We start from the raw sequence: 22,975 nt of genomic DNA, 5'->3' as shown, positions 1-22,975 counted from the left end.
ACACATGGTCTGCACTAGTGCTCTGTAGTTGCAGCCTGGAAGCCCCATCTGAGATCCTACCCAGGCTACAAAAACACATGTCACAGCAAAGCAGGGGTGAAGCCAGAGATGTCTGCTTACCTTGTTCTGCTTACCTGGAGGCAAGTTGCTTAGCCTGCCTTTCCCAATGTGCTCATTGGAAGCAAAATACAAATGCATGCATGCACTCAACAAATTCTTCTTGTGTACTACTTATGGGCCAGGCAGTGTTCAAGCATTGGGAGACAGTAATGAATGAAACAGACAAAAAGCCCTTAAGGAGCTTTTAATATAGTGGAAGTAAACACACATTTTTTTTTAAAAAAGGAAATTATATACTATATTATAAAGCAAATGTGCACTGGAGAAAATAAAGCAGGAGGATGCCACAGACTACTGGGTTGAGGCTGAGGCTGAAAACTGAGACAGGGTGGTCAGGGAAGTTCTCATTGAGCTGGCGATATTTTAACACAGGCCTGTGGGAGGCAAGGGAGTGAGCCCTGTGACTACCTAGGAGAAGAGGGAGCAGCCAGTGCAAAGGTCCTAAGGTAGAAGCATGCCAAGTGAGTCCAGGAGCAAGGAGGCCAGTGTGGCTGGAATTAAATGAGCTGGGGGATAATGGTGGGAATGAGGGTAAGGTGTGGAGCAGAGCCACTTAGCTGTTACTCTCAGGGAGACAGGGCCAGTGATGGCGGGTTTGGGGCATAGGAATAATGTGTTCTGCAGCCTGGGTGGAGAATTGATTGGAGTGGCTCAGGGCCTAAGGCAAACTGATCACCCAGCAGGCTGCTGCGGTCATCCAGGTGAGAGACGATGGTGCCTGGAAAGCCTGCTAACAATGAGGAAGGTGATTCATATTGGGGCCTGGAAGAGTTTGGAAGATATCACTGACAAATGTTGCTGATGGAGTGGACTTGAGGTATAAGAGAACAAGAGGAGGTAAGGAGGACGCCAAGGTTCTTGGCCTGGGTCACTGAAGGAATAATGTTGCTATGGACTGAGACCAAGAAAACTGTAGGGGGGCAGTGTTGGGGTGTTATAGGGTGTTTAGACTTGCACACGTTCTATCTGGGAAATGTGCACGGCACCCAGGTGGAGATGCTGAGGCAGGAGAGAGGTATATGAGTTAGCAGTTTTAGGGAGAGGTCCTGGCCATGGGTATGCAGTTCGGGCGCTGGCATATGAATGATATGCCATATCAGATGCCCCCACTGACTGAATGAGTAGAGTAGCAGCAAAGGACGAGTAGCAAAGATAGGGTGTGGCTGTCTCACAGGCAAGCTAGTTGCAGTGATGGTGCCGATCTAGCTCTTCTGCTGCCTCCACCCTAGTACAAGCCACCCTTGGCACACACCAGGATTATTGCTGGAGCCTCCTGACTGGGATCCTGCCTCCACTCCCAACCCTTGGCCTGCAGGCCCTCAAAGAGGTACTTTTACAATGGAGGTCCCATCCTGTCACTTCTCTACTCAAAAACCCTCCAGCGGCCTTCTGTTCTTCTTAGAATAAAAGCTGACCTTTTCCCTGTGCTTACAAAGCTCTACACGACCTGTCTTCTCCAGAACCTTTACTTTGCTGACCTCATCAGCCTTTTTCCCTCAATTCAAGAATTTCTCCGTGTGTCTTGAGCATGTTGGACAAGCGTCTGTGTTTGGACCTGCTGTTCTGTCAGAAGAACTCCACCACCCACACACAGGTTTCCACAGAGTTCATGCCATTACCTTTCTCAAATTGTTGCTAACATATCATCGTTTCAGAGGGTCCTTCCCTGGCCTCTCATCATCTTTGATGCTCACTACATATTTTGAAATGTAATAAAAATATATTAATGTATTTCTGTCAAATGGTTGCACGCTGTAGGAAATCCCGCATTTGGAAGGCCTTGCAAATTATTTTTAAAATTTGATTTTCAGGTTCTGAACTGTACTGATTGGAGAGTTAATTTTAAGGACACATTTACATTGCTTTGGGCAATATCATGTAAGGGTGGAATCATTATTCTATGTCCCTTTTCAAAATGCTGTCTCTATAGGATGATTAGCTTTCCAAAGCAGGTACTGTGTCTCTCACCTTTAAATTACAGGGATGAAGAAAATATGCCTATTTTTTGGAAAATATCTGCTATCTGGCCTGCTCCTGAAGACCTATCAAATAGAAAACATTAATAAACTTAGAACAATGCTTTTGTATAAAAGGAAAATGCACACCTTGATATTAGTTCTACAACTCTTATTTTTTGCTACAGAGTAACTAGCGAATCATTGTGTGATAGAAAATATTTTAATGGTTGCTGCACATCTCCATGTAAAGTATTGGAAAGATTCTATTGTATTTTAAAAGTCTGACTTTTATAAATGGAAAATAACATATGCAAGTGCATGCTATCCCATAGCTCCCACCTACTTTTGGATTCAAGATCTTTTCTGCAATAAGGTAGTGATGGATGATGCAGTAATTCACCTCTTGCTCTGTTTCTATCATGTTATCACATATCTTTGTGTAATTTTTTATTTCCATTTTTTACACATACATTTTTTTATTTCCATTTATTTACACATTTATTTATTTATTTATTTATTTTTTATTTTTTGAGACGGAGTTTCGCTCTTGTTACCCATGCTGGAGTGCAATGGCGCGATCTCGGCTCACTGCAACCTCCGCCTCCTGGGTTCAGGCAATTCTCCTGCCTCAGCCTCCTGAGTAGCTGGGATTACAGGCATGCGCCACCATGCCCAGCTAATGTTTTGTATTTTTAGTAGAGACGGTGTTTCACCATGTTGACCAGGATGGTCTCGATCTCTTGACCTCATGATCCACCCGCCTTGGCCTCCCAAAGTGCTGAGATTACAGGCGTGAGCCACCGCGCCTGGCCTACACATATATTTTTTATTTCCATTTATTTACACATATAATAAATGGAATAAATAAATATTCCATTTATTTACACATATATTTTAAAATTTCCATTTATTTACGCATATTTTTATTTCCATATATTTACACATATCTTTGTGTAATTTTTTATTTCCATTGGCACTGCCAACTTTTGAGTGGTTTTAAGTAGAGTTTTTCAAAAAACTTATTTACTTTTTTATGGTTTAATTCTCTTCAGTGCTACAACTTTCCTTTGTTGGATCACACTCAAAAAATGTATTCCCACAGCAAATAATAAATATACATTGAGTGTTTCTGATGTATCTGACATTGGGCTAGTGGCATGGATGTGCTGGGGAATGAACCAAAAGTCCCTGCCTTCCTGGCTTCTATATTCAAGTAAAGAGTAGGAGAGAGAGAAGAGGAAGAAAAAAAATGGATGTAAGTGCATAAAAACACCGAAAGAAGAATACATGTACCAAAGTTCCTTATTGTTGAAAGAGAATCATTCTAGCAAATCATAAATGAGCTGGGGCTTATTGGGAACATTTGTACTTTTGCCCAACTGTTTAGCAAAGCTCTCTCTGTGTAACTTTTGTTCGGGTTGGCCCTTCTGTATCTGTGGCTTCTGCATCTGCAGATTCAACCAATTGAAAAAAAAAAAATGGGGAAAAAAAGATGGTTGTGCTCGTACTGAACATGTATAGACTTTTTTCTCAGGTCATTATTTCCTAAATGATGCAGTATAACAGCTATTTACATAGCATTTAAGCTGTATTAGGTATGATAATCACCTAGAAATGATTTAACGTATCCAAGAGGATGTGCATAGGTTACATGCAAGTACTACTCCATTTTATGTAAGAGACTTGAGCGTCCGAATTTTGGTATTCACAGGTGTCCTGGAGACGATCCCCTGCAGATACCAAGGAACAACCGCATTGTTTTTTTTTCACACTGTCAGCAGTTTTTTCCTATATATCTTCTCATAAGATTTTGAGAAAAGTGAATTCTAGTTTGTACCATACATTTTAGTGGATTATTGTATATAGTTTACCACAGCAGGAAAATAAATGTTTTTCCAATGGTTTGTGGCTTTGTGCCTTTCACTGTTAATAGAAAACCTTAAAAGAGGATTGTAAGCATTTTTTTTAAAATCAAGCTTAATTAAATTTTGTAACACATTGGATTAAGTATTATGTGTTATTAAACTGTGCTGGAAAATGGAGGTTTGTTTTTATGTTCTCCAGCAGTGCAGACCGTGTGAGTCACCTATGTAATTTTGTATTTGTAGCAATCACATTTTAAAATGTAAAAAGACAGGTGAAATTAATTTTAAGTAATGTATTTTTAGGCTGGGCGGGGAGGCTCACACTTGTAATCCCAGCACTTTGGGAGGCTGAGGGAGGTGGATCACTTGAGCCCAGGAGTTTGAGACCAGTCTGGGCAACCTGATGAAACCCTGTCTCTACAAAAAAATACAAAAAGTTAGCCAGGAGTGGTGGCATGTTCTTGTAGTCCCAGCCACTGGAGATGCAAAGGTGGGAGGATCACCTGAGCCAAGATATTGAGGCTATAATGAGCCACAATTGAGACACTGCACTCCTGCTTAGCTAACAGAATGAGACTTTGTCTCAAAAAAATGTACAAGCGTGTGTGTGTGTGTGTGTGTGTGTGTGTGTGTAAGGTAATATGTATATATGTTTTTTTCATTTTGATTTTGTTTTATTTTACATTTTGTATGTTATCCACAGGGTCAGCAATGATGACAGCCACTAGCCTCCCCAGTCTGAAATGGCAACATGGTCACAGCTGTGGCTGACAGTAAAGCACTGATATGCTCACAAATATATAAGATGATCATTTTAACTTGTAATCAGTATTAGAATTTATGAATAAGGTTAGAAATTTTTTTTTATTCTAAGTTTTCAAAATCCAGGGCAGCACATTTCAGTTCAGCCAACTGCATTTCAAGGGGCCAGTGGCACTGTGTGGGTAGCACAGGTCTGCGGGCTGAGCGTTAGATGCCATGGCTAATAATGACTGCTTCACACGGTCAGTAATACGGTATAAACTTAAGGCCAGCATGAAGGTGTGCATTTTAATTGATCTTCTCAAGATATTAGTTTTGTTTTGTTTGTCTTGTCAGATTCGATGAGACCCTTGTTAGTTTTTTTCTTTAAAAAAAAAATTACTTTCAGTTCTGGGCTACGCGGGCAGAATGCACAGGTTTGTTACATAGGTATACATGTACTATGGTGGTTTGCTGTACCTAACAACCCGTCATCTAGCTTTTAAGCCCCGAATACATTAGGTATTTGTCCTAATGCTCTCCTTCCCCTTGCCCTACACCCCCTGACCCTCACTGTTTTAACTATATAGTGTGGATGAATAAGGAGGAGCTGTCTGCCTAGCTAATGCTGCCAATTATGTTCATTATGGGTATTATCTTTAATTCATGGTTTTGTTATTTCTAAAAATGTTTACGCATACACTCATCTATTTTTATTTTAGTAAAATATATATAACATAAAATTTTCCATTTAAATCCTTTTCAAGCATATAATTAATTCAGTGGCAGTAAGTAAATTCACATCATCATGTAATCATCACCACCATCCGTCTCACAAAACCCAAACTCCATGCTCATAAAACAACTCTCCTTCTTCCATTCCCTTAGCCCCTGGCAACTCTCATTCTTATTTCTGTCTATGAATTTGACTACTCTATGTACCTGCTGTAAGTGGAGTCATACAGCATTTGTCTTTTTTGACTGGCTTATTTTACTTAGCATAATGTCCTCAAGGTTCCTCCATGTTGTAGCACATGTTAGAGTTTCCTTCCCATTTAAGGCTGAATAATATTTCTGTTGCCCTAGTCCATTCCTGCTTTGCTATAAAGAAATGCCTGAGACTTGGTAATTTATAAGAAAAGAGGCTTCATTGGCTCATGGTTCTGCAGGTTGTACAGGAACCATAGTGGTGTCTGCTTCTGGGGAGGCCTCAGGAAGCTTGCAATCATGGCAGAAGACAAAACGGGAGCAGGCATTTCACATCATGAAAGCAAAAGGAATAGAGAGTTGCGGGTGGGGGGGTGAGGGGTAGGGGGAGAAGGAATGACATATACTTTTAAATGGCCAGATATTACAAGAACTTACTCACTATCGCAAAGACAGCACCAGGCCATAAGGGATCTGCTCCCATGATCCAAACACCTCCCACCAGGCCCCACCTCCAGCATTGGGGATTACAGTTCAACACAAGATATGGGCAGGGACAAATATCTAAACTGTATCACCTGTCTATGTACACTGAATTTTGTTTATTCATTCATCTTTTCTGTGGAAATTGGGTTTGCTTCCACCTTCGGGCTATTGTGAGTAATGTTGCTGTGTAAACGTGGAAACACAAGTATCTATTAGAGTCCCTGCTTTCATTTCTTTTCCACCCAGAAGTGGAATTGCTGGATCATACAGTAAGTCTATCTTTAATTTCTTCCACAGATTTTGTACCATTTTAGATTACCACCAGCAATGCACAAGGGTTTCAATTTCTATCTTTGCTAACACTTTTTATTTTCTGCTTTTTTAAAATAGCCATTCTAGTGGGTGTGAAGTGGCATTTCATTGATTTACATTTCCCTAATGACTAATGATATTGACATATTTTTATGTGCTTGTTGGCCATTTATATATATTCTGTAGAGAAATATCTATTCAAGTTCTTTGTCCTTTTCTTTTTTTTTTTTTTTTAAAGAAATGGGGACTTGCTATAGTGCCCAGGTTGGACTTGAACTCTTGGGCCAAACTATCTTCCTGGCTCAGTCTCTCTGGTAGTTTGGACTATAGGCATGTGTCACTGCACCCAGCTTCTTTGTTCATTTTTTTAGTTGGCTTGTTTGTTTTTGTTGTTCAGTTGTAAGAGTTTCTTTACATATTCTGTATACTACATCCTTTTCAAATATATGTTTCTTCCCATTCTATAGGATCTCTTAATTTTCTTGGTAATGCCCTTTGTTGTACAAATTTTTAAAAATTTGGTTGAAGCTCAATTTACCTATTTATATGGAGTTACAAGAGGCCTCACGTAGATAAAAAAGATCTTGAAAAATAAGTACAAAGTTGAAGACTCATATTTCCCAATTTCAAAATCATCTACAAAGTTACAATAAACAAAACTGGGTGGTGCTGACATATGCATAGACATGTAGAGCAATGGGATGGAATTGAGAGTCCAGAAATAAACTCACATTTATAGTTGATTGATTTTTGACAAGGGGGCTTAGACCATTCAATGCAGGAAGAATAATCTTTTCAACAAATGGTGGTGGGATAATGGATATCTACATGTAAAATAATGAAACTGGACACCTACCTCACACCATATATAAGAATTAACTCAAATGGATCAATGACCTAAGTATAAAAACTAAAACCATAAAACTGTTAGGAGAAACATAGAAATAAATCTTCATGACCTTGGATTTGCTAATGGATTCTCAAATGACACCAAAAAATGAATAACAAAATAATTCATGATTGTTTGAAAGAATCGTTTTTTATACCTTACCAATTTTGTAAACATTTAGGTGGCTAACACTAGAAATTCTCCTAACCACTTATACATGGATAACCCATGGGCTGACAGTGAATGAAATAGCCTGAGCTGCACACAGTAGCAGATCAAAGCCCTTGTAACTGGCATCAAATACTTTCTTTTCCATACACTCAGATTCATGTGCTCCAGTTGACTTTGTCTTTTGGAATGTATTTCCCTGCAGGGGTTAGCATGCTGTATTGGTCATTGGTCATTGTTCAACAGTGCCTTGACCAAGACAACGATATTGTTTGTTATTCACATGATTTTCCTTTTTGTTTCCCTTACTCACATAAAAAAGGGATGAAGCAGAAAATGTCCAAAATGTAGTTAGGCTCTTGGCAGTCTTAAAAGTGTCATTAAGCATGTTTTATTTGGCTCTTTGGAATTTTTGGTCATCATGTTTTCCCCAAATGAAATTGTTCTAGACAAATATAAGTGAATCTTATTTGTATACTTAAAGCTGTGGGCTTATTTGCCTCTTTAAAATGAAACCTTAAAAAATAATTTATGCTATCCCCACCATTCCAAGAAGTGCCCGTTTATCTCCACTGACTTCATTCTTCCAGATAGTATGCATCTTGAAATGAGCAGCTGAGACCCTCTGGATGTGTCTCACAAGACTGTACCTGCTCCACTGCCAGGGAAGATGTCTTCATAACACTACAACACAAGATTCCTGGGAAAGCATTTTGCTTTTCTGGATAAAGACGAACTATCAGCGTTTAAGTCTTGTTTATGATCAAACATTTTCCACTAACAAATCTATCATTTTTTAGATTCAGATAAGAAGGTATATAAAGTAAACATTTATTTAAATCAAGATTCTAAAAGTATATAAAAGTACCCTTTTCTACCTAAGTAATTTACCCTTTGTTGATTGTTATTTCTTAATGACCATTGTTCACCTTGTATTATTAAGAGTTTTAAGGGGCTGTCATGTACCAACTTAAAATATAGGGTTTGTTTAAAGTTAATAACATTTCATGGAAACCAGATCAGTAATTGAGCAGAGACAGCCTGTATAAACTTCATAAACATTTTAACTCAGGCTGTAGATGGAACATTTAGGGCAGAATAGTACACTGAATTATCAACCTTTTCCAAACATTTTCTCTTAAAGATCTGAATTCTTCCAATCTATAATTTTTTCTCTAGTTTTGACTATTTTTTTGGGCAGCGTCTCATTATGTCACCCAGGTTGATCTTGAACTCCTGGGTTCAAGCGATCCTCCTGCCTTAGCCTCCCAAGTAGCTGGAATTATAGGTGTGTGTCACCATGCCCAGTTCCATGACTGTGTTTTGAAGCAGGATTAATTTAGGATATAATACAGATAAAGGCTGTGGGTTTGTTTTGCCTGAGATCCTGCTTCTATCTCATTCACATGAATCCAAGTTTCTTCTAAAATATTCTTGAATGGGAAACTTCTGTCACTCAGTAAATCAAACTGTATTTTCCCTGAATCTAGGCGCTATAAGCCTAATTCTGATTTTCACTGCCTACAAGGTCTCGTTTTGAATTCTTGACACACATTCTTACATTTTATGCATTTTGGGATGGATGGTTTATTCTCTTTTCTTAATCCTTTCCTTCATCTATCTGTCTATGTATAAGCTTTTTTGGATTATAAGTGAGAGTTGAGACAATTTAGTTCAACCAAGTTCAAGTAAAGGGAAATTACAGGGCTGTGGATCACATCATCCAGCCAGCCTTCTCATTCAGAAGATGGGCTGTCTCCAAACAGAACTGTACATCTTCAAGAGTACTCACACTCCAGCTAGCTCTCACAGCCAATGTGATGATTCTTTCATAAACCAAATGAAAAACCAGAGACCAGAAGACATCTGGGGAAAATGAGCAGATGAAAAAGAAGGATTCATATGAACAAACAGAGACAGAAATAGCTCAGATAAGTGAGAACAGCCACAACCAATGACAAGGAGCATTCTCATTGAAATTCAGCACGGTATCACATTTCCTAAGATAAGAAAGTACTTCTATGAAAAAAGGAAAATCAGAGTACAAGAAAGGTTATTAAAAATAGAAGATGCTGGAGAAATCAAGAATAGGTATAATCAATCCATCATCTAATAGAAGCCTCAGAAAGAGAAAAGATGTAGGGGTTAGAATGCTGTAATTTTTAAAAATAGAAGACAATGTCCCAGGCTTTGGGAAAAATTGGGTTTTTAATCCCTTCTGTCTCCCTCTAGGCCCCCAAAAGCAATTCTGAATATATCCTTGTGAATCTTCATAACTCCAAGTTTAAAGAGAAAACTCTGAACTGTTGTAAAGAGAAAAAGAAAAACACAAATTTCTAACAAAGGAAAGATAATCATACTGCCTTTGGATTTTACATTAACAAGCCTGGCTTACAAAACTTAAAAATGAAATAACCTCTGAAGAAGAAAGACTTTGAACTTGGGTTGCATTCAGGACTCTATCAAGTCAGAGAGAAATTTTAATGCCATCTAAAATAATTTATTAGTATTGTCTATACCAGCACATGAAATGGTTGAAAGGAGACAAACTGAAATATCAAAAATGGCAACTAAGAGTCAGAGAAAAAAAAACAACTCCAGAAAAAAGTTGGATCCAAATGTTACCAACAGAAAATTATTCTTCAATTAGCAAAGTTTGATAAAGAATATTACCCTTCTCTCTCAGTGGGTCCAGTCCTACCATCTACTCAAATAGTTACAGAATCCTATTAATGTTCTTTATTGATAGAGTATGTATGTATGTATGTATTTGAGACAGGGTCTTGCTCTGCTGCCCAGCTTGGAATGTAGTGGTGTGATCATAGCTCACTGCAACCTCACATTCCTGGGCTCAAGAGATCTTCCTGTCCCAGCCTTCCGAGTAGCTAGTATCACAGGTGGGTGCTGTCACACCTAGCTTATTTCTGTACTTTTTGTACATATGGTGTCTTGTTATGTTGCCCAGGCTGGTCTCAAACTCCTGACCTCAACCAATCCTCCTGCCTCAGCCTTGTAAATGCTGGAATTATAGGCATGAGCCACTGTACCTGGCCTATTGGTAGGGTTTAGAAACAGCCTGTAGCAAAGCACAGAACACTTATATTTTAGAACAAACTATAAATGATATAGCTGGAAATCTTAAATACTAGTGCATACTTTATTTTTCTTAAAACAAAAATCAGGGTAGTGGAGGAAGGAATGTAATTGTGTTAATTTTGTAGATAGACCATAGATATATTACTCAAATGATAAGTGCCTCATTTAAAATTACAACAGTGGACATCAGAAGATGATGACTGAATTCTCATTATTTTAAATAGTTGTTATTTCTGAAAAGAGAGACTGGAGGGGTCCTAAACGAAGGGGCCTGGCTACACATTAAAAAGCATTTTATAATTTCCTTATTTTGTTTTAACCAAATACATGCATTGTGTCAATTTTTTTTTTGGTTTTAAAGTGTACTTTTGTAAAGATTTATGTAATCAGTCAGGCTTTCTCCTGCTCTCTTTGTAAGTTTTACTGAGCTCACTCTTTGGTTTCGTCTGGGCAGTTTTAATTTGAGCTTCTGAACTAACAGGTGCCCTCTCTTCTCTGTCTCCTCCCTTCCTTGAAGATGAACCTGCCGAGTGTATCCTAGACCCCAGTGACTTCTGCTTCCTTCCAGATTTGCTCCATCAGTTATCCATCACCAGAACTATACAGAATCTTTCCCATCGCTCTAACCCTGCATTACCTTATACCACTCATTCTTTCTCCTTTCCTTAATCTCCGTGTTTATTTAAAGCGAAGTCTACATTTCCTGGCTTTCTAGCCATCTCTTCCATTTCCATCGCTCCCAGGCCAATATTGCAACATAACTTCTACTCCCTTCACAGCCCCCCAATATGTCACTTAACTAAAATTTTGTTAGTCTTGATTTAACTCCTGCTTTGTGAAATCAAAGATATGCTTTATTTCTATCATACTTGATCTCTCAACGCCACTATTCCTCTAACTGGGATCTGAAAATGTATCCTATTGGATTTTTGAGTTTTCAAAGATGTTTTAAATTTGAAATTCATTTTCATGATAATTTTAAGTGAATAAGATAGAATAATCTAGATAATGGCCATGTAACAACACAGTGTTAACATCTGCGTAACCACCACCCACATCAAGATATGTGACATTTCCAGCACCCAGCAGGCCACTGTTGGGTTCAAAGATGTTGTTGCATGTATCATTCTTTGTATTACTTCCTTCCCCTTCCCCTCCCTCTTCCCCTTCCCCTCCCTCTTCCCCTTCCCCTCCCTCTTCCCCTTCCCCTTCCACAGCAAAGTCTCACTCTGTTGCAGAGGCTGGAGTGCAGTGGCGCGATCTCTGTTCCTGGGTTCAAGCAATTCTCGTGCCTCAGTCACCCAAATAACCAGGATTACAGGCACACAACCACCACACCTGGGTAATTTTTTGTATTTTTATTAGAGACAGGTTTTGCCATGTTGTCCAAGCTGGTCTCGAACTCCTAGTCTCAAGTGATCCACTTCACCCTCCAGAAGTGTTGGGATTACAGGCATGAACCACTGTGCCCAGCCTGTATTGTTTTTTCTTAAAGTATTAATATGTTCATTTAGCATTTAGGGTATTGTTATTCATGCTATGAATATTTCAGGGTTTGTTCATCTTCTGTGACTATATGGGATGTTTCAAGTATTTGCCTAGTAGGAATAAAGCTGAAGCCTCTTACCTTTAACATGTCATTTCTCATACAAGGATCTGTGACCTGATGCTCTGTATCTGTGAATCATTCTCAGAATCAGTGGACAATAGATTATATGCAGTGGATTACTGGCCCTCCCGATGTCTATTTATAAGTAAAAACTTCATTGAGACATAATTCCCCCTATTAAATTGTACACTTCAGCAAGTAACTTCACAGGGTTTTACAGTACAGCCATTACCACTGTTTTAGAACATTTCGTTGCCCCCAAAGAAACCTTGTACCTATTATCAGTTACTTCTTGTTTTCCCCCTAGTGCCTACCCCGTCCCACCCCTAAGCAACCACAAACGCCCTTTCCGTATATTTGCAATTCCAAATGTTTCATATAACGGAACCATACAGTATGTGTGGTCTTTTGTCACCGGCTTCTTTTACTACCATGTATTTTCAGGATTCATTCATGTTGTAGTATGTACCAGTTTCTTTTTATTGATGAATAATATTTCATCAAATGGATAGATCACATTTTACTTATCCATTCATTAATTGCAAACATTTGTGCTGTTTTTACTTTTTGGCTACTATGCATAATATTGCTATGAATATCTTTGTATGTCTTTTGTGTGGCTAAGTGTTTTTATTTCTCATGGGCATATTACAAAGGAGGGGAATTGCTGGGTCACATGATAGATTGGGCATGTGGTATTCTTCTTCCATTCTACATGCTCTCTCCCTGGAGAATTTTTTTTTCTTGAGACGGAGTCTCACTGTGTTGCCCAGGCTGGAGTGCAGCGGTGTGATCTCGACTCACTGCAACCTCCGCCTCCCAGGTTCAAGAAATTCTCCTGCCTCCACCTCTGGAGTAACTGGGACTACAGATCCCCGCCACCACGCCCTGCTAATTTTTGTATTTTTAGTAGAGAGAGGGTTTCACCTTGTTGGCCAGGTTGGTCTCAAACTCCTGACCTCATGATCTGCCTGCTCCCTGGAGAATTTTTGTTTATGATAGTGCTGTTTGTATATGAATGGTATCCAGATATTTCTCACTAGATGAGGCCTCTCTGCTGAACTTTCACGCTAAACTTCAATCACCTGCCAGATATCTCCTCCTATTTGTCCCATAAACCTGAACCAATCACAGCTCCGTTCTCCTTCTGTTTACCACGATTTCTCTAAAGCTGCTTTTCTCTTTCACCTTTTATCTTGATTCATGGTGAGTGTCACATCTCACTTGCTCCCCCGAGTGTACTCCTGGATGCCAGTTTACACAAGCTGTCTACCATGGCACAAGCATTAGCTCTATTTCCTTCATTTATTCCTTCCCATGAGGTTCTTTCCTCTGACTGACCTGCCTTCATTCAACATCTGGCAAGTTCTAGCCCTCTGTGAAATGTTTCCTGAAGGTTCCAGGCAGAGCTAGATGTCCCACTAGGTTTTTCTCCTGCGAATTTGCTTCCACGCCACCTCCTTAGTGAAATTGCTCCTGATATCTCAGGTTCCATTAGGTTCCTTCAGACCTCTCTTTTGCAGCATCTGTGAAGCGGGGTGTAATGTATACTTTCCTATGCTTGTCCCCCCTCTAATGCTGTGAGTGCTATTGGGTAAGCATTGAGTATCTAGAAGTGCACAGTATCTAGGAGACACTTTATAAATGCTTATGAAATAAATGAATGGTTCTAAGATGGAAGAAAATAGCTTGTTTTGAGTTTATTTTGTTTGTTTTTTGAGATGGAGTCTTGCTCTGTCACCAAGGCTGGAGTGCAGTGGTGTGATCTCAGCTCACTGCCACCTCAGCCTCCTAGATTCAAGTGATTCTCTACAGTTGGGGTGTTTGTTAGTGAGTTGAAGATCAGTATGGAGTTATTGCCCCAGACCTATCTCATAAATGCACATTGAATTTTATACCCCCTCAACTGTCTGACTCCTTGTTCATCTTTCAGGTTCTTGCTTCCACGCCGCCTCCTTAGTGAAATTGTTCCTGATATCTCAGGTTCCATTACTTTCCTTTAGACCTCTCTTTTGTAGCACTTGCTGGGATATAATTTATTAAATATTTGTGAAGTTATCTTTTGGACTGATGTCTGCTTTACTTGGTTCTGAGTTCCATGAGAATAGAGATTCTTCCTTAAGTCTGTCCTCTGCACAGTTATTTCCTGGCCCCTCGTCCAGAGCCTGGATTAGTGGAAGCTCAGTGGATATTTCTCTGGGTAATTGAATAATTGTAGCCATGAAAACATTATCTTTAGCATTTGCTTCCTATGTGTCGGCTGCCAGCTTAGTAATGGAGACACCTTAACATAGCTATGCTAAGTAAACAGGACCACATATTCAGCAAACTCATAGAGTATGTGCGCTGCGAACCAAGAGCTCTTTGACGTATATTGGGATGTAGAACTTGTTAAGACATGTTCTCTTCTAGCTATATGCTTATGCTCTAGTCTGGAGCTAAATAACCACAATACAAGGCAAAACAGAGTTAGGAAGCTCTCTTCTAAGCAAAAAGAGGGTTTCATTTTGAGGATGTAGAAAGAAACCTAAGAGTAGATTCCATTGGCCATTTTCTATGGTTTAAATGTGTCCCCTAAAAGTGCATGTGTTAGAAATGTAATCCCCAAATGTCTATGTTCATGGCATTTGGAAGTGGGGCCTTTGGGGACGTAATTAGGAATAGATGAGGCCATGAAGGGGCTGGGCAATGCCTGTCATGGCATCAGTGGCTTTATAAGACAAGGAGAGAGACCCTAGCTGACATGCTTGCTCTCTCTGGTGACACCATGCTCTCCTCCATGTTATGACACAGCGAAAGGCTCTCACCAGACCCAGCTTCTTCATATTGGACTTCTCTAGGCCCTAAGCCCAGGGAAGACGCAAAGTGAGCCCGAGAGGCAGCACTCCAGAACTGTAAGCGATAGATTTCTTCTAAAATTATTCCATCTGTGGCATTCTGATAGAGCAACAGAAAACAAATTAAGACACCATTGAGTTTTTTTTTTAATGTAGAACAATTTTTCACAATGCTTCAGCCACAAATTAATCATAACTATCTCATAAGCATTTTATAGACTTCATCAAACTCCTAAGCAGGCTCCCCTGCCGTCTTTTGTTGTTAATGAACTTTCTAACAGTCTTTTATATTCTCTGTTAGCACTGATGTTTCCTTAGTCTCTTGGAGGGTTTGGGATTCCAGAGTGCATGCAAGAACAGCCGTGTATTAAACTGAGCAGATTTGTAGGCAGACATACAAGGCAAAATGAGAAGGTGGGATGCCTCAGTCCGGGGCTTTGACCTGATGTTCTGTCTACCAGGAGAACGTATTCACCACACAAATGCACTTCCTTCCATTGGTAGTTATGTTTAGTACTTTCACTGGACTCTAGAACTGATTTTGTTCAGTAAAGCTTTTTGTTATTTTTCCAGTTACCCTAAAACTGGAAAAGTGAAAAGTCAGCACAATATCTGCTTGCAGAAAAGAATGAATTCCATGCTTCACATTGCCATGTTACTTATCAACTTCAGTTTTAAAAATGTATCCAAATTTGTGTAATTCTCTATTTTATTTGGTGTTATATGTCCTTCCTTACCAAAGAAGGTACAGAATAAAAAATTTGTGATTGGTTATGAATTAAGAAGGCACATCTACACATCCCTTAGACTAGTGGTGAGGTTTGTTATAAAGAGTTGCTGCATTCGTCTCATTTCAATGACCCTTAATGAGTGGTTTATGCTACTATCCTGGTAATATCCAATTCCTTATGTTTCTTAAAAATAAAGCTTATAAAATCATCTGAATTTTGATGCATGAAATGACTATCCAAGCTTATTATTTAACTCTTCCTGCTTAATGGAGACAATCTGTACCATCGTCTAAGTAATGCCCAAAGCACGGTGACAGCTCTGTCTACAAACTGCCTGGGGGGTGGGCACTGACATCCACAGTGCTTTGGTTGTATCCCAGCCTTCCCTCTTAGTGGCTGGGTAACATCAGACACATTCCTTTCCCAATCTCTTGTTTCCAGTTTCATCATTGCACAACAGAGCTAGTGGCACCAACTTCTGCAGAGTAGTGAGGATTTCGTGAGTTAATATAAATACTGAATAAATGTTAAGAACATCCTTTCTCCTCAATCATCTCCCTCTCCCGGTATTTGTTAACACACACACACACACACACACACACACACACACACACACACACGACCAATATATTGGGTACTCAGTACTTCAGGAAAAACAGCAAAGATCTGCTACTGATGATGACGGTGATGTGTGTGCACGTGTGTGTGTGTGTGTTTTGGAGGGGTGGTTAACTTCTATTCTCATTGCCTTTCCTTGGTGCTGCCTCTGGGGCTCACTTTGCATCTTCCCTGGGCTTAGGGCCTATGTGGAAGCAAATATGCTAATTGTCATGGTCCAATAAGGAGAAAGAGGTGGGCTCCAGTGAGGCCCCCAGTAGATTGTCCTTTTGAAACTGCAGATTGACCAAATTTATTGGGTTTAGAGTTGTAGCCATTTAAAATGTCATCACCTCCCATTTTTAAGCTATCAAAAGAGGGTAGAGACATCCTTATTAATGTTTTTATATTTTAATTATTAATTCTCTCAAACATCTGGTTCCTTTGCTAGGTGCGTCCTGGCTGATCGTTGGAGCTCTCCAGCAACATGCCTGAACAGAGCAACGATTACCGGGTGGCCGTGTTTGGGGCCGGCGGTGTTGGCAAGAGCTCCCTGGTGTTGAGGTTTGTGAAAGGCACGTTCCGGGAGAGCTACATCCCGACGGTGGAAGACACCTACCGGCAAGTGATCAGCTGCGACAAGAGCATATGCACGTTGCAGATCACCGACACCACTGGGAGCCACCAGTTCCCCGCTATGCAGCGGCTGTCCATCTCCAAAGGACACGCCTTCATCCTGGTGTACTCCATCACCAGCCGGCAGTCCTTGGAGGAGCTCAAGCCCATCTACGAACAAATCTGCGAGATCAAAGGGGACGTGGAGAGCATCCCCATCATGCTGGTGGGGAACAAGTGTGACGAGAGCCCCAGCCGCGAGGTGCAGAGCAGCGAGGCGGAGGCCTTGGCCCGCACGTGGAAGTGTGCCTTCATGGAGACCTCAGCCAAGCTCAACCACAACGTGAAGGAGCTTTTCCAGGAGCTGCTCAACCTGGAGAAGCGCAGGACCGTGAGTCTCCAGATCGACGGGAAAAAGAGCAAGCAGCAGAAACGGAAAGAGAAGCTCAAAGGCAAGTGCGTGATCATGTGAAGGTCCTTCCTGCGGGAGGAGCAGCTGTGTGTCCCCGGCACCTCACTCCCCACAGTGACACCCACCGTCGTCAGGGTAGCATGTACAATGCCCACGTGTTAAACATTGCATTTAATCGAAATGCGCCCTAGTGTCCTTAAGAGGGCGTTCCACACCACCAACAATAAGCCACCCCCCTCTGGAGTCACAGAATCTGCCAGGCGGCTCAAGTGAACACCAACGCACTCAGCATCCCTGGGACTGAGAGGCGCCAATAATTTCTGAAGGTGGTGATCAACACCTGAAGATGGGAGGACGGGTACCCACGAAGCAACATGTGCCGAGAGGACTAAATATCATCTACATGCATGTGAGAGCGTGTCAACCCAGAGCTACCTGCACCAACCCCAGACAGAAGCCAGTCACATCTTTGGGGGAGGGGAGGGGCGGGAAGCAGTGAGAAGATCAGATGGTCCAAAGTGGACCACAGTTAGTCCATTTTACAGCTTTTTAAAAGGGGATTTAAAAATTCAGCTTCTCCCCCAAAGGGTGTTCATTCTTAATTCCCACCTGGCCTGTTAGAAGCCTTGCTACCCTGAGGGGATGTGTTTGCCTCATGTAGACCTAGTTGGGAAGTATCATTTTAACCTGTTAGAGTATTTATCTTCATGTACAGGGACAGGTTCACCAATAGTATGCTTCTCTGTCAGAAGTTCTTTAGTTTTTGAGTGAGGATATCGTGACAGTATTAAAACATCACAATAATGTTCCTGTGTGTTATACATCGAGGGTTTTAGAAATGTGGTTTTCTTCTTTTGACCTGTGAGGACTATAACTTCTTTCAGTCCTCAGATTTTAAATACAAGCAAATAAAGTTGCTATTTTTGGACATTTTTTTCCTCCAAGGTGGTTTTCTTCTCTTAAATAACTCAATCTCTACTCAGCTGGGTAGTAGCCAGCAAAGGCCATCAGACAACCAGAAGCACATTCATTTTTGTAGCTGTCACAAACATGTATAGGACACACTTTGCACCTTAATGAAATACTTTGAAACAGAAGTTACTCACTGTGTTTTTGATGATCTATCTATATTGGAAATATATTCCTGGAAAATGCATTTAAATAATAGTAAATTCTCTTGCATGTTCCATTATACATGACTTCTAAGAACTGTTCGATGCAGTATTCACTCTAGAAGCAATTATCTTCTTCTCCTAATGATTTTGTGTGCATCTTTAATCTTTCAAGCCAAATTATAGCCATTGCAGGTTTCCTGTGTGTTAGCTTGGGGATAGGATGGTGGCTGGAGACAGGCAGGCTGCTCTGTCCTGGGCAGAGCCTGCTCAGCTTAATTGTTCTGCCATCGCAGAGCCTGGTTGGACTTGGCTTCCTGAAAGCTCCCACTGATAGTGCCTGTTAGATCTCCTGTTTGTTTCAGTTGGCAGAACACGTACTGGCCCCAACTGTGCAGCATCCTCTCAGCAATCTTCCTGTCACCCGCCTGGTGAGCAGAAGAAGCTGTAGTTGCAAGTCGCACGTGGGCCTGCCTGGGGGTGGCGGGGCGGGGGGGCTGCCTGGCTGTTGGGCGGCAGTGCCAGCACAGTCAGGGCTTAAGTTGGGGATATTTGACCATGCCACCTCCTGCAACTGCTGTTTCTCCTGTCCCTCCTATGCAGGGCTTGCAGCAGCAGCAATGTGGCCATCTCCATCCCCCAAAGCACACTTGCTCTCTCAACATGTCCTAGATTTCTTTAGTCTTTTCTGGTTCAGTTCCCGTGTCCTGATCTCATCCTCTCTGGTCTCCCAATAACTCACCCTTGGGATGTGTTTAGTGCGGGGGAGGTGCCTTTGAGAACTGCTTGACTCCATGATCTCCTAGAACAAAACCGCCCTGACTTTACAGGGAGAACACTCATGCTGAGCTGACAAAGCAAAGAAGTGGCCTGGTAGCCAGCTGAGGGTGCAGAGCATTTGGGCCAGTCCTGAGGCCCTCTTCAAATTCTTCAGGCAGGCTTGTTCTGTTCTAGAAAGCCGTTGCAGCATTCGTAATGATATCTTTAGTTGGCAGATTTTCTGGAGCATTTGTTTTTCAACTTGTCCCGACAACTTTTTCTGTTTCTATTCTGAGAGAGAGAGATGATTGACTTTTAATTTGGGTATAGGTTAAATGGAAGAAGAAACAGAGGTTCGTGGCCAAAATGGGGTGTATCGATTTTGAGTGGGTTCTTTGCTAACACTGACTGTAGTGTGAATAAGGCTTTCAATGTGAAATAGTCTTGCAGACCGTCCCATTTCTACTGATTGTAAGTCAGAATTTCTTTTATCCCTTTCACATCGGCTTCTACATGTTTAAGTGTCTAGGGCTTTATCAGCATGAGAAGCTTGTGATTACTGAAAATCTGATCTCATGCAGGACACGGTTGGTTTTTTTTCCTTCATATTTTGCCTGTAAATTTTTGGCTAGGAAGGCTATTAAAGCCTCAATTATGGGTCTTCATTTTGAGATCATTTTCTATGAACTGAACTGAGGATATCGATGGTTACCCCAAAATCATCTTTTAGGAGCTCCCCAATTGACTCAGGGTTTGAGGAGTTAGTATCGTGGAATCAGTTTGTTTTTAAGCATTTGTATGTTTCCATTTCCAAGTGTGTAGCTGTGGTTCTTGAAAACATGGCCTACATTGCAAATGGGAACAGCAGTTTTTGACCCAGCCAGAATAAGTTATAAAATTAACATTGCTTTGAAGGTGGCGTTCTGGGCATGGGACTCCATGACTTCCCTTCCATCCCCATGAGTCCCTCCTCCATCCTGCAACAAGCCATGGGCATGCATACAATGCAGCAAGGCCAACACAAGAGCAATATTGAATTGTTCATTCTATCTAAAATTACATGTATATATTTACCTTCCTGCATTTTTGTAGTATAAAGTAAATTGTACATATCTGGAAGCTAGTTTATTTGTTTCACTGTTTGTAATATTTAAGAAATCCTCATTCTTTGTAGAACAAAAATGTATTAAATATTTTAAAAATTGCTCTGTGATTCTTAATTTTTTCCCCCAGAATTAGTAACGTGTTGCTTCTACATAAGTTCTCTGGAAATATCTACAACTAATGGGACACACCTAAATCCTTGAAGACACATCCCGGAATTCAGTACCCCACAAGGACAGTATGTATACAAAGTATTTGCAGAGCATGACTTTTATATGTGTGAGATATCAATGTGTATATTTATATTTAAAGTGTATTTATTGTTACAAGTCTAGTATATTTTATTTACTCTGCGGTTATAAAAATCACCCTTGCATACAAGTTTCTAGTTGCCAGTGATGTTCTGGAAATAATGGGACATATTACAATAAAGCTACAGTTATGACACCTTGGCTGGAAGGTAGTGCTGTTTCTTAAGGGGTTAGCTGGTCTAGAATGGCCTTGACTTGGTGACCCCTCAGCTGCTGTTGTGTGCTTATGGCCACAACAGGAGGATATCAGGCTCTGTGCAGATCTAGCATAGGCAACAGTGGCACACTCTGGGGTATCCTGTGAAACTTTTCCCACTGCTCCTTGTCATTGGGTGGAAATGAAGCAGATGTTCCAGACAGGGTAAGGTAAGAGGGAAGGAGTAGGGAAGGGCCCTACTTGTCTCAAAATAGAAGAAGTGAACACAAACTGTCTTCTCTTTTTTTTAGTTCTGCCTCCCCCCACAACCCCAGGCTACGAAATTGTAAACCAAAACTAAAATTCTAAGCCCCCCAACTGACTGATGGATACTCCCCTTGGCCAGGGGCATTCCAAAGTTAACCTGAAAAACTAGTTAGGGTGATGATGGGAAGTGGGAGTCAGACCTACCTCATTATACCCTCCTCCCCTTGGAATTCAGGCACAACTGACCAGCATTAACATTAAAACATCTAAAGATTGATAGATCACTTAGATCTGATAAGAGGCATTTCCTTCTACTGATTCTTTCTACATAAGAGGAAGCTTGGTTTCCATAAACCTTTATCTTAATCCAAATATTCCCTTCTACTGATTCCAGTCTTTAAACAATAATCTAACTCCTTCAACCAATTGCCAATTAGAAAATTCTTGAATCTACCTGTAACCTGGAAGCCCCCACCAAACCACCGAATATCTTACATGTATTGATTAGTGTCTTATACCTTGCTAAAATGTGTAAAACGAAGCTATAGCCAGCTCACCTTGGGCATGTTTTCTCAGGATCTCCTGGGGTTGTGCCTAGGGCCATTAGTGACTCTTATTAGGTTCAGAATAAATCTCTTGAAAAATTTTATAGAGTGATTCTTTTAATTGACAAAATGAGGTTGTTAAGTCTGGGACAAGTCAATGCCTGAGGCGTGGGATTACAGCAGAGAAAGAGGTTTAATTGTAGGGTCACCCAATGAGGAGATAGGAGAAAACCTCAAATCTACCTCCCAAAGGACTGAGGAGCTAGTGATTTTAAGGGTTTTGAAGTGTGCCACAGTGTGAAGTGTGGAAATCACTCATTGACCAAAGAGTGCAGGGTGTAGTCATGGGATGAGGATGAAGAAGCTGTAATCTCATGCTGATCCTATCCTTCTGTGGGGTCTTGAAACTGGTTGCTGGAATGTGGGGCGTGAAAAAATCAACTGATCCTTAAAGAAAAGCCTTATGACTCTAATGTCAGAGATCCTGTCTATAGGAACAACAGGGGTGCAGATCAATTCTTAAACCATCTTATAACCTTAATGCCAGAAATCTTATCTACAGGAACAAAGAGATACAAATGGTCAGAATCTAGTGCTACATATCTTTTAGCAACAAGAAAGTGGGCCAAAGTGCAGCCTGATTAATGCTTAATTATAACTATCTTTCTATCCAGAACCTGGCATGCCATTCTTGTCAACCCTGTGGGGACAGTTTCTGCCCTAGCATTGCTGCTGAGCACTGCTTCTGTTTGGTCTTTATTTCTCTTTCTCCATACTAATTATAAAATAAAGCTTAATTTTGATGATTCAGGAATAATTGATCAAACACTAAAGACAAAATCCTCACTCTGCCACGGAATGGCTAAGTGACACTGGATAGGTTCTTACCCTCTTACTGCTTCTGCAAAATGGGGATTATTAACATTTGTAGGGTGGTGGCCCTGAGGATTAATTTAATGATGAGCACAAAGCACAGAGTTGGCTTGTCACCTATTAAGCTGTCAGTGGAAACAAAAATCTGCTGACTGTGTAGCATTCTATCTGGAAGGTTGGCGGCAATGTGAAAATCAAACTACACAAGTACACAACCACCAGAAACTTCCGCCTCTTCCAGCCTCTTTATCAACAGCTTTCCCGGTCTTGCTGTCTGCATGCCCCTCCCCACTCCAACATCCAACCCACCATCATTATTGCAACATTAGTCAGGGCTCCCATTTATGGAGATAATGACAATCAGCAGGCCCCATTAGGCCCCATTAAAGGATATTCTGGTGCTTATCAAACTTTAATGTGCAAATGACACACTTCAGGATCTTGTGATTCACTAGCCTCTGAGGCCGCAGGGCTGAGTGGGGCCTGGGAGTATGCATTTCTATCA

General features: G+C 40.8%; 1 protein-coding gene across 2 annotated transcripts in view; it reads left to right on the top strand.

The window, feature by feature from the left end:
- DIRAS2 (DIRAS family GTPase 2) overlaps window positions 1-20,790 on the top strand; it is a 30,699-nt gene extending 9,909 nt beyond the window's left edge. For both annotated transcript variants that reach the window (XM_032260440.1, XM_032260441.1), the window contains exon 2: window positions 16,788-20,790. In XM_032260440.1, the coding sequence (XP_032116331.1) occupies window positions 16,824-17,423 (600 nt within the window). In that variant the 5' untranslated portion in view covers window positions 16,788-16,823 and the 3' untranslated portion in view covers window positions 17,424-20,790. The remainder of the gene's footprint in view (window positions 1-16,787) is intronic.
- Window positions 20,791-22,975: the final 2,185 nt, after the last annotated feature.

The sequence above is a fragment of the Sapajus apella genome, unplaced genomic scaffold (genome assembly GCF_009761245.1).
Source record: "Sapajus apella isolate SASKATOON/1434 unplaced genomic scaffold, GSC_monkey_1.0 scaffold118, whole genome shotgun sequence".
Taxonomy (NCBI): Eukaryota; Metazoa; Chordata; class Mammalia; order Primates; family Cebidae; genus Sapajus; species Sapajus apella.
The sequence above is the reverse complement of the archived record's forward strand: the minus strand, read 5'-3'. Positions and strand labels throughout refer to the sequence as shown.